The 12,389-nt window shown below is 36.2% G+C and overlaps 1 protein-coding gene across 1 annotated transcript in view; it reads right to left on the reverse strand.

Annotated features, from left to right (window-relative positions):
- Positions 1 to 209: 209 nt before the first annotated feature.
- Vps25 (vacuolar protein sorting 25) overlaps positions 210 to 12,389 on the reverse strand; it is an 80,872-nt gene continuing 68,692 nt past the window's right edge. Inside the window, exon 6 of the mRNA XM_090409598.1 lies at positions 210 to 545. Coding sequence (XP_090265724.1) covers positions 433 to 545 — 113 coding nt within the window. The 3' untranslated portion in view covers positions 210 to 432. The remainder of the gene's footprint in view (positions 546 to 12,389) is intronic.

The raw sequence follows: 12,389 nt of genomic DNA on the forward strand, positions 1-12,389 counted from the left end.
AATTATATATATATTTTTAAAAAATTCGACATAAAAAATGTCGAATGCAATTGGATGTTATGCATCCAATACAATGATGCATCTTATATGGCAAAAAATATGGTAGTTCAAACCATCGCACAACATTTGATCATTTAAAAACGTACTAGTAATAATCTTCATAATAAAATATGAAGATTGTATTCTGTAGATCAACCAAAAATCAGCCGTCAAAAAGATAGCTTTATTGGATCTCTAATGATAACCAGCAGATTCGATAAGTACACGTAACTGAATTGTGCCTAACAATATCTCTATGAATTCTGAAAATCCCCAATTGAATTTATAAACTAGCCTTGATTTTAAAAATAAAATAAAATATTGGGAGGGAAAGATTTCTATCTGTAGCATGTTCATAATTGCATTACATAAGTCCATAAAACATACAGTGTTTCAAAAGAATTTTACGCCTTCACTGTCTTCAATACTTATTAATTCAGCTAAGCCTTCCTTTTCTAATGTTTGCAAGGCCTTAGTTAGGATGCCAATATCAAGTCCAGAAAACTCTGAAAGAAAAAAATTATATATCATCGATATAATTCACAACTAAAGATTTAAATTATCACCACCAAAATTATAATGAACTGCATTCAAAATTGTATTTTTTTTTAGTAAGAATTTTAAACTTACTTATTCCTCCTCACTCCAATGGAAGCATTGAGGCCTCATTTTAAACTTAATGAAGACTAAATCAAGAGTTTAACTCTTGACTTAGTCTATTTGCACAACACATTATCCCAAAGGTGTTCTATTTAATCAGTAGTCTGTGCAGACTAGTCAAGTCTTTTCATATCATTCTCAGACCATTCTGCAATAGTATCTGCAGTATAACAATGCATCCTGTTATGAAAGAGACATGTTAGAGTACAGATGTTTTAGGTGCAGTTATCATCTCTAGAAACAGAGAGTATGAAACTCTTGACTTCAATGCTCTATAAACCTGTCACAACAATACCCTTCATGCCAATCTGTACTGTTTATCTCAACCACTGAGATAAACAGTACAGATGTTTTAGGTGCAGTTATCATCTCTAGAAATAGAGATTATGAAACTTTTGATATAGTGTTGAACTAATAACCTCAACTGATGCAGATCCTCTGAATTCCTGAATGACTTTTCCACACTAAACTGACAAGTTATTTCATCAAACTCTTTCAAGCATTGCACGAATCCTTGGATAAATGGATATTGGGTTGGTGAGATGGATAGGTGGATGGTTGATGGAGAGATATCAGAGAGTAGTTTATTCACGAGTAGAGTCCAAAAGATGGTCTGTGACTAGTGTCGTACCGCAGGATTCTGTTCTTGGACCACTGCTGTTTAATTTGTTCATTAACGATATAGGAAAGGATCTAAGAGGAACAGTTCATTTGTTCGCTGATTATGCAAAGTTGGGTAGGGCAATAGTGAATGCAGAAGATGTCAAAATCTTGCAGGATGATTTAGATAGATTAAAGTTCTGGGCTAAGGAGAATGGATGTCAATTTAATGTGACGAAATGTAAGGGGTTATGCATTTTGGGGTGAAAAGATTAGCAGTAGTATACCACACTGGTGGAACTGTACTCCAGGAGATTGATGAGGCCAGGGACTTGGAAGTGTTGGTGGATAGGGAGATGAAGTTTAGGGGGGGACACATTGTAAAAGTGGCTAAATCAGCTCATCAAATCACTTGGATGCTGAAGAATACTTTGACGAGCAGAGATAAGCAACTTATTGTTCCTCTGTATCGAGCCTTGATAAGACCCCATCTTGACTACTGTGCCCAGATTTGGTCACCTAGGTTTCTTCTTGATGGGGAGGAGGTTGAGAGGATCCAGAGGCGAGTGACCAAGATGATAGGTCTATGGAATGAACCTTATGAGAACAGGTTGAAGATTTATGGGTTGCAGAAATTGGTTGATAGGCAGAAAAGGGGAGATACCCTTTAGCAATTTCAATTGAGACATTGAAATTGCTAAAGGGTTTCTACACGATTAATTCAGAGGATATTTTTGAGATCAGGACTGGCGGTGGGAGAACTAGGGGACATCTATGGAAGCTGGGCAAGAGTGTTAGAGCTGGGTTCTTTACTTTTAGAGTGGTAAATGAGTGTAATAAGCTGCCAGAGTCTGTTGTGGGTGCTAAGACAGTGAGTGAGTTCAAGGCAAGGTATGATAGATACTGTGAGAATGTCGTATAGTTGTGTGAACATGATGTTTAGGGCCTCCATTGATGAGTTTAAGGACTCCCTGGAGTCGCCCGTAATAATAATAATAATAATAATAATATTTGGATTTTTCGAAGCCCTTTGACAGATTTTGAGAAAGAACATAACAATAAGAATACAAGCTGGACAGGTAAACACGAGGACAAAACGTAAGGAGAGAACTCTGGAAGCAGTAATGAATGCATATATGGGGATGATCAGCACAGCCTGGAATGCATGGGGAGTAGTTGAGTAGGGACAAGGTAAAGGGTTATAAAAGTGAACAGGAGGAGGTGGTAAGAAGTCACATAAGAGGGGTGGCAAGGGTAGGACTTGCTTTAGACCAAGAAATGAATCGCTATGCTTTTATGCGAATGCCCAGAATGGCAATCATATATAAATATAGTGACTAGAATAAGTGAAGTATGGTTAGATGAGAATGACATTCAGACAGGAACAGAAATGGATAGATCTGATGTTTTTTATGAAGACAGGAAGGGTGAGGGAATGCTGCTGGTAATGTCAGGGAATTGTTAAATCTTGAATGAAAGAGAATTTATAATGTACTACCTTCATTCAGATTTAACAAGTATCTAAATTCTCGATGCAATACTTGTATATTAAGAAAAAGAAATTGAATGTAAATGAAATGATAACAACATCCCTGATTTGAAATTTGCTGAATATTTATTGTCAAATGTCTTATGAAAAAAAAAAAAGGGGGAGGGGAAGCAATTTACGAATGGGTGAAGTATGTGTTAGTATGCGAACATTAGGCTAAAATCCCAGACAAGATAAGAAGATTAAATCATGACCTGAGGATATCATGCAAAGGTCTACATTGAGCGGGAGGGTCTGCCATGGATGAGAACGAGACGCATCGGAATGAAGTGCAGAAGAATTGAGGTGCCGTGTGAAAGTCATCGAGAGAGTATATAGTTTTTTGCGACACAAAAACAAAGCTTTGGCCTTTTGGTTTTTTTGCCTCGGATCTGTTCCAGTCATTCCCGAAGAATGGAAGTTCCAGTGAGGTCAGGGTGAAATGAATGAGAGCGGCTATGCAGCCAAGTAGAATGCCAACATGCATATAGGTCTCGGCAAACGCAGAAGGTCAGCATAGGCCGAGAAAGAAATGCGGAACCTTATGGACCAACATCAGCAGTAGTGAACATCGTAAGCAACAAATCGTGTCGTATTCGAATATCTACCTTCCAGAAGCAAGAACCTAAGGAACGTATCAGCCAGGTAACCTCGTCAAAAAGGGGCCAGATGAAGAAAATGCGAGCTGTATAATTTCAATTGATGATCGCAAGTATAAGCCAGTGAGATCCCGACACCTCGGTAAAGTAAGAACTTTTCAAAATTTTGTATACAAAGTAAGTTAGATTGTGACGGTAAAAGGGACTAATTAGAATTGTGATTTATGAAGTGTTGTAGGACTTTAGGAGTTGAACCATGAATAGGGAATGATTGATCTGAGTCAGAAAACTTGGAAAAGTGTATTGTGAAATATTTCAGTTTGTTATTGTCGGGTAGTTCTTGAACCATTAATTGTGTAAAAATAATCTAGGAGTGTTAAGTAATTAGAAGGACATCCAATTTTAATAGTATTGGATAATATTTCATGTTGTAAGGGAACTAGAATGTCCATGTTACGTCGAGTTATCTTATTAACCTTTCATACCAACATCAGTTAAGTTAGTGTCTATAAAAATAATTGTAACTTGCTTTATTAGTAATGAATAAATTTTTCTTGTCAACCAAATAACTTCCCTGATCACTAATCTCAATGCACCACTCATAAAGAGAACCTATGAATAAAAATATTGAGGACAGTCACGACTGCAGTGTGGAATAAGAATATATCAGATTATTGTGTAATAGAGAAGGAAAGGATACAGGATCGTGTGCCATACTAGGTGTTTGCTCTTATATAAAGAAATTTCTCTTATCTAAAGAATTTTGGTGGCGCAGCGTGAACAAATAAATTTTCCAAAATTTGAAACGGGGTTCACACTAGTATTCTAACAAAGAAATTGGCCTCTGGCCAGAGGTATTTCCTTTCTCTACAGAATTTTGCACATGTGGGCAATACACTAATAGCGGCCAAGGGTTAGAGGTAATAATAAGGGTAGAGTCTGTAAGAATTGTATAGGACAAAATTTTAGAGTTGAAGAAATAACAAGTAAAAAATAAAAATAATACAACATAAGCCAAGATTTAAGGAAAGGATATAAGCTCATAGAGGAGTAAACACAATCAACAAATAAATTATATATACCCATTACACATTATAAATATATATATATATATATATATAAAAATTTTTTCCGAATTATGTCCACACAAGATTGAGATATCATGAGAAAATAATGGCAGCAGTTTAGAGACAGTATGGCGTTAAGTGGAGGTTGATATGATCAGATATTTAGTTGGATATTGCTATAGGTCAGGGAATATGGAGAGTGGAGATAAAGAAATGTATAAGCAAACTGGCATAGTGAGCAAGAGAAAGGTAATCATTATGGAATAAGGAGAATGAATTTCTTGAGGGACAACTATCTTAGGCAATATGTGATGAAGAGCACATAAGGGTTGAGAGTCTTAGATCTGATCATATTATTATTATTATTACAGGCAACTCCAAGAAGTCCTTAGACTCATCAAGGGAGGCCCTAAACATCATGGAGGTTGCACAAGATGAAGGGTAATTAATCAGTTACATAAGGAGTACAAACAGCAGGCTTGGAAGGTGGCTCAGTTGGTAAGGACAGCAAAAGCTATATGTCAGCAGAAATTAGCTATTCGAACCAAGAAAAATTATGGACAGTTCTTTGAATAGATAGCAAGTAAGAGAGAATGATTATGTTAATGGATGAAAATAGTAGATTGGTTTTGCAGTAGAGTATATTTTTCAGATAGTCAATGAACAGTCTATCAGATGATTTCATCTTCATAAATAAATCATGAGGAGGTTGAGTGTATAGGGTATGGTGGAGGAGGGACTGATAGTGAGCAGGAGATATATGAAGAATTAAGTAAATGATGTCAATAAGACATTAGGACTTGACAATATACAACTGTACGACTTGAAGGAATGCTCCAGCACCACTGGCATACCTGTTCAACATGAGTCGTGCAACAGAGCTGGTCCAAAAGGAGTGTAAAACTGTTCGATTTCACATAGGGGGAGATAAGACAGACTACAAATAATAGGCTAGTGTGTGTGTGTGGGGTGGGGGGGTTTGGAGTTGTGGTTAGGATGCTGGAGAGGTCAGTGAAGGGCTAGAATTCACAGTTGAAAATCACAGTATTTTCTATGATTAAGGAGAGGTCATTTTTTTTAGCAATTTGCTTAGATACTACAAGACAACCAATTCACTATAAAACAGAGATGCACCTAGAGTGATATACTTGGATTTTTCAAACGCTTTTAAGTTGATAAGTAAACTAGAATTGATGGGGCTGAATAACAGAATAGTGAGTTTGATAGATGACTGACTATCAGATAGGTATCAGAAAGATATGTATGGAGGAGTAGTATCCCAAAAGAGGGATGTTACTAGTGGTGTAATGCAGGGAATCTGTTCTGGACGATTATTATTCAATTTAACTTGTATCTAACTGACGTACAACATATACAAATAGTTTGTCTTGTATGTCACTTTGACATACAATCAGACAGCTTCACTGATAAGGATCATCATCAAATTCCTGCCATGTACCCTCAAGGGGTGTACAGGATATGATAGTACTACATGAAAAAAATTACATCATTACTAACTTCCTATCTACAATTTTCCTCCAAATCAGTCTGTTACTTGTCAAGACTCAAACATTATCAGATCTTATATTTCTATCATCTAAGGCACTTTGTACTGTATCAATCCACCTATATCTTGGTCTTCCTCTGGGTTGTTTTGCTGTTAACCTGGCAGAGAACAAATGTTTTGCTAATCTTTCTTCGTACATTCTGTTTAAGTGACCATACCACCTGAGATTAGCTCTGCTAACGCATTCCTGGATGCTGACAATATCAAGTTCTTTCCTAATATCCTCGTTTTTAATATGATATTACCATTGATGCCATCTGTTCACGCCTCTAATCTTTCTCAGGACTCACATATCTGCGGTCGCTAGTCTTTGGTCAAGTGTTTTACCTCTAACCCAGCTCGCAGATCCATGAGTTAAAACTGGTTTGAACACTGTCTTGTATACAGCTAATTTAGTGTTATGACTAATTTCTCTTTTACTCCATATGAATTTATTCAATTGATTTCTCACCATACCAGCTTTGCTGATTCTGTTGTCTATTTCTATATTTAATTTACCATCTTCACTAAAAATCATGCCTAAGTAGCTGAAATGTTTTACTTGTTCCACAGGTTCTCCATGCACAACACAGTTGACATTTTCAATGATTCTGCCTATTTTCATTGCCTTTGTCTTTTTATTGCTGACCTTCATACCATATCTATTACAACAGCTATTCAATTTAGTCAGAGAATCTTGCAGGCTTGTAGCGGATTTATTTAGAAGTACAACATCATCTGCATAAAGCAAAGAGCTGACATTAACATCTCCAATTTTGATATCATGTTTAATACTACTTTCCTTCATAATGTGATCATATAGATAATGAATAACAGAGGGGATAATGTACATCCTTGTCTCACACCAGATTTAACATTAAACCATCTTCCTGTACTTCCTTCAATTCTAACTGCTGACTTACAACTCAAATAAAGACTAAGTATTGCTTGATATAATGTCCTATTGACACCATATAACTGCAGTGTATTGAATAGCTTCTCTCTTGGCACCTTGTCATATGCCTTTTCCAAATCGACAAAACTTAAATACAGATCTTTGTTATATTCCCATACTTTCTCAACTATTTGTCGTAAAGTGAAGTTCTGATCTTGACAGCCTCTATTTGGCCTGAATCCAGCTTGTTCTTCACCAAGCTTTTCTTCCACAATTCTTCTTAATCGTTTCTCAAGTATGCTTGCATAGATCTTGCCAGGAACACTCAGTAGGGAAATACCTCTGTAATTCTCACATTCAGTTTTATTTCCCTTTATATATATGGGTACTATGAGAGCTCTACTCCAATCATTGGGAATTCGTCCCTCTGTCCAGGCTTTCTGAACTATGCAGTGCAGCCATAAGACTTTTATACCACCATACTTCAGCATTTCTGGTTGAATATCATCTACTCCTGCTGCCTTTCCACATTTCAAGCCTTTAATGGTTTTTCCATACTTCAAGTATGGATATGTATTCCTGACTGCATGCCTGGTCAGTGATTTTTACCACTGTGCTGTCATCATTGATTGTTTCATTTAGCAGTTTTTCAAAGTAATTACTCCATACTTCAAGGATATCTTTTTCTCCCGTTTTCATGTCACCTTTATCATCTCTAACTCCTTTTACAGCACTCTTTCCTTCATTCCTAAGCTTCTTCAACAACCTCCAGAATATTTTGCCACCTTCTTCATATTTATTTTCTATATTCTTGCCAAAGTCCTCCCATGACTTTTGTTTAGCTAGTTTTACACACTGTTTAGCATTCTTGCATTTGTCTCTATATTCTCTAAGAGCACAAGCTGACTTATTTGCCAGGAATGTTTGATACGCTTTCTTCTTTTCCTTCACTGCCTCTTTAACTTCCTGTGTCCACCATGGAGTTCTGATTTTTCTATCCTTGCAGACAACTTTACCACATGCCTCTCTAGCTGAATCAATCAGTGCTTTCTTCAAGGCTTGCCACTGAATTTCCAAGGTTTGATACCTGTTCTCAAACTCTTTCATTTTTTCTTCAATAATCTTTGTGTATTTTTGTCTACAGATCACATTTTAGAGCTGCTCAACTTTTATTCGCTTTAAAACTTTCTTACATGTTATTCTTTTCAATATTAAATTCAATTTTATCCTGCTCAAGACTAAATAGTGATCACTTCCAATTTCAAATCCTCTGTACACTCTGGTGTCCTGCACCAGGGAGAAAACATCACTATCAACAATAACATAGTCAATGAGACTTTTCTTATTCCTTGCCTCTTCTCTCCATGTGAATTTGTGCACATTTTTATGTTGGAACATGGTGTTAGTAATAACCAGTCCATGTCTTGAGCAGAAATCCAACAGATATTTGCCATTATTATTAGCTTTGCTCTTTTCTCCAAATTTTCCCAAAATATTTTTGTATGTTTCACAATCACATCCTACTCTGCTATTTAGATCCCCAACAATGACCAAATTTTCATTTTTCATTGTGTCAGTTGCTTTTTCTAAAGCCTCAAAAAATTCCTCCACTTCTACCTTAGTAGAACCTTCTGTGGGACCATAAGCACAAATAAGGTCTCATTGTCCAGTTCCTCATTCTCATATTTGCCCACATTACTCTACTTGAGACTGACTGCCATTCAAGAAGATTAGCCTCGTATTTTGTGTTGAATATCTATGGCTACTCCTTCTTTTCCTTGATTGTTATTGCCTGAATATAACATTGTATATTTATTGCTCAGAAAGATCTCACCAGTTTTTGTCTTTTTTGTTTCATTCACCCCTATAATGTCGATCTGGTACTTATCTAATTTCTCAACTAGCTCCATTTCTTTGCCATTCAGGCTTCTTATGTTGATAGTACTGATCTTTAACTCTGGTGATGTTAAGTTGGGGTGTTTTTTCAGATTTGTTCCAGTAGCTGACTTTTTGCTATTCACTCTGGTTCCCTGGTGAAAACAACAGGGTCCTTGTTTAACCGGGCAACACCCCCAGCCGGCATGAAATTTTGTCATGTTGTGCCATCATTTTTTATTTTGGTTTGGTCAATTTGGTCGGCTAAATCCCAAATTGCCAGCCCATCCTTGTTCTTTCAGTATCCAAGTAGACACCCAACAGGGTGCACCACGAGAAGGTGAAGACTGGACATTAGGTCAGAAGCCCTGGTCGATTCTCCACATTCCTTTAAAGGCTATGTGGAGGTCTCCTCTCAGTTATGCAGCTTTGACCCTTAAGCACCCCTGATAAGGGAGATGCATATTATTATTATTTTGGTAACCTCCATGGAGTCAATAGCCTCATTATGGGAGGTCCACTCAACCAGGAGCATATCTATCATAATGAACTTTCAAGTTATTTACACTATCTGCATTCACAATGGAATGCACTCCTGCAGTGCATTCCACTCACTAACAACTCTCTACATAAAAAATATACTCCTGACATCCTTATACAACTTCCAGGGATGGTCTCTCATTCTTCCCATCTTAACATCCACACTTTTTATAATTCCTTCTGTATTAATCTGAAAGAATCCCTTAACTAACTTGAAGGTCTCTATCATATCTCCTCCACCAACATCTGTAATCAACATCCCTTAAGACAGTGTTCATAACCAACACTCCAGAGTTCAGATATCAATTTGGTCATTCATCTTTGGACCCTCTTTAGTGTTTCAACATCACAATGAAAACTAGGTGGCCAAGTTTCAGCACAATGGTCCACATGTGGCCTGACCAATGCCTTGCAGAGAGAGGTACAACAATCTCCTTATTCCTACATATCAATGTACTTTTTATCATACTAGCAGTATGATGTGCATTTTTTGCAACACTTGCGATGTGCCATCAGAATTTCACTCCATTGTCTACCATCACTCCAAGATCCCAAATCTCATCCACTTCCTGAAGTACAGCTCCAACAATACAGTAAGTAGCCTTATATCTCTGTATCCCAAAGTGTGATACCTTGCATTTATTAACTGCAACCCCCACGCATTTGTTAAAACTAAAGGTCTATTCAAATCTTCCTGTAGAGGATTAACATCAGCACTACTCCTGCTATTTCTACCTAATTTTGCATCATCGGCAAACATTTGAAGATACCCAGTCAATCCACATGAAATATCATTAACAAATATCTTAAACAGTAGGGACCCAAGAAAAATACCCTGAAGCACACCACTGATCACATTCCTTTTCTGAAATACTGCTCCATTATACACAACTTGCTGGTATCTTTCAGAAAACCAATCTTCAATCCATCCAACCAATCTACTAACTAATCCCATCTTCTGCAGCTTATACATCATGTGGTAATCTATCAAATGCCCTTGCAAAGTTCAAGAAAATCACTGTATACGAATCTCTCTTATCCAACACATTAGTCACTGTATCATAAAACATCAGCAGATTGCTAACAACAAGATATGTTCTTCACAAACCCATCTTAGAGAATCTTATGTCCATCAACACAATCCTGTATTTTATTTCTAACCAATTTTTCCAACACTTTGATCATAACTGCAGATGTACAGTAGTATAGTTAGATTTTTCAAAGGCCTTTGACAGACTGCCACAAATTTATTCTTGAATATTTTCTATTACTGCTTTCATCATTCTCATTTATCTTATAATGTAATTACTCCAGACATTGTTTTTTAAGAAGGAATCACATCTGTGAAAGAAAAGAAAAAGGAATCCTGTCTGTATCTGTAATTCTCTTCTTCATTTCAACAGAATTCAGAATATTCTGTTACTTTCCTGATATTTATCATTTTCTATGTTCTTACCAAAGTCTTTCCATGATATTTCTCTCATACTTTTTGATTCCGCTGTGAAGTTTTGAATTTTCTGTCCCTGCAAATAATTTCACCATATATCTTCTAGGTTGAATCAATCAACTGACTTTACCACTAGTATCCATTGTTTTCAAACTCTGATTTTTTTCCCCTTCAATAAGTTGTGTATATTTGCAGCTACACTTCACTTCTGAAATTTGCTAAACTTTGTTTTTTTAGACTTTTTGTGCATATATGTGTGTACACACACACACACAAATCCCCCCATACTTTTGTATCTTGAATAAGCATGAAGATAACACTATCAAAATAACAGAACAGACTTTTCTTATTTCTTTTGTCTTCTTTCCATGTGAAGTAGATGTTTACATGACAAAACACAACTGATTGTTATGGACCATACCTTTCTGAAGGGGAACTATGCACACAGCATAGGCAGATAAATTTTGTGGATACAAGCCAGGCTATCAATTACTGGTGATTTCAACCATAATAATATTAAACTGAAAGGATGAGAAATCATGAAAGAGGAGGAGGGAAAGGGAGTTTATACAGTTAATAAAAGATGGTGAGACTCATGGTGCAAGAATATTGGATCTGGTAATAACATCTGAGAATCTGTGCATAAATGAGGTAACTGTTATGCCTTCAAATGATGAAAGTGATCATGCAGTTTAACTTGAGGGTTAGCAAATTATGCAGGAGCTTTGTTTAAAGAGGATATATATTCAAGTATAAGACAGATGACAATAACAAACTGAGAAGGCAGCTCAAACCAGTATCTTGATACGAGAAGCTGCAAGGTAGAGCAATTAGCAGAGTATGGAAGTGCTGAAAAGGTGTCTTATGGAAGCTGTATCTGACTAAATCCTCAGAGTTAGAATAATAAATTGCATTGGAGTTGAATAAATAAGACATGCAAGAGTTGCATGAAAAGAAAATGTTGCATATCCAAAACCAGGAGAAAAGAAATAACCATGCACAACAGTAGTAGTAGTAGTATAAAAAACAAGCTAGGATAGTGAGAGCCATGGTGAGAGATGAAGGGAAATTTTTTGTTGTTGGTGGTGGTGGTGGTAGTGTTTGGCAATTAAAAGAAAAATGACCATACAAAAGAACCTTAGTGAATGTAGATGGTAAGAAATGCTGGATATGTTTTAGGAAACAGTTGAGTTGTTAAGTGATCACTTAAGTAAGGTATGCATCACAAGAAGATCATTAACTATCTTTACTCTAGTTCCACTAGAGCAGGGTTGGCAACCTTTTTGGAGTAAAGAGCCATTTTTAAAATGATCTGTTAAAAAAATAATGAGAGAGAGACACGTTTTTTTTTTTTTTTTTTTTTTTTTTTTTTTTTTTTTACAGTAACATGTTATCATACTTGTAAAACACAGGGACGAATTTTAAAATATTAAATAATAAAACAAAGATTTCCTTCTCCTTACAAAAGCATATGTATAAAATCCAATAACATACCTATTTCTTTAATTTAAAATATCTTCTTAGTGCGACTTTTGCTGTTGAACTTCTTTGAATAATTTCTCAATATGCGGCGAATACGCTGTAATTTTCATT

Source organism: Typopeltis vanoorti, chromosome 2 (assembly GCF_054136105.1).
Source record: "Typopeltis vanoorti isolate ZY-2024b chromosome 2, IOZ_Tvanoo_1.0, whole genome shotgun sequence".
Lineage (NCBI taxonomy): Eukaryota > Metazoa > Arthropoda > Arachnida > Uropygi > Thelyphonidae > Typopeltis > Typopeltis vanoorti.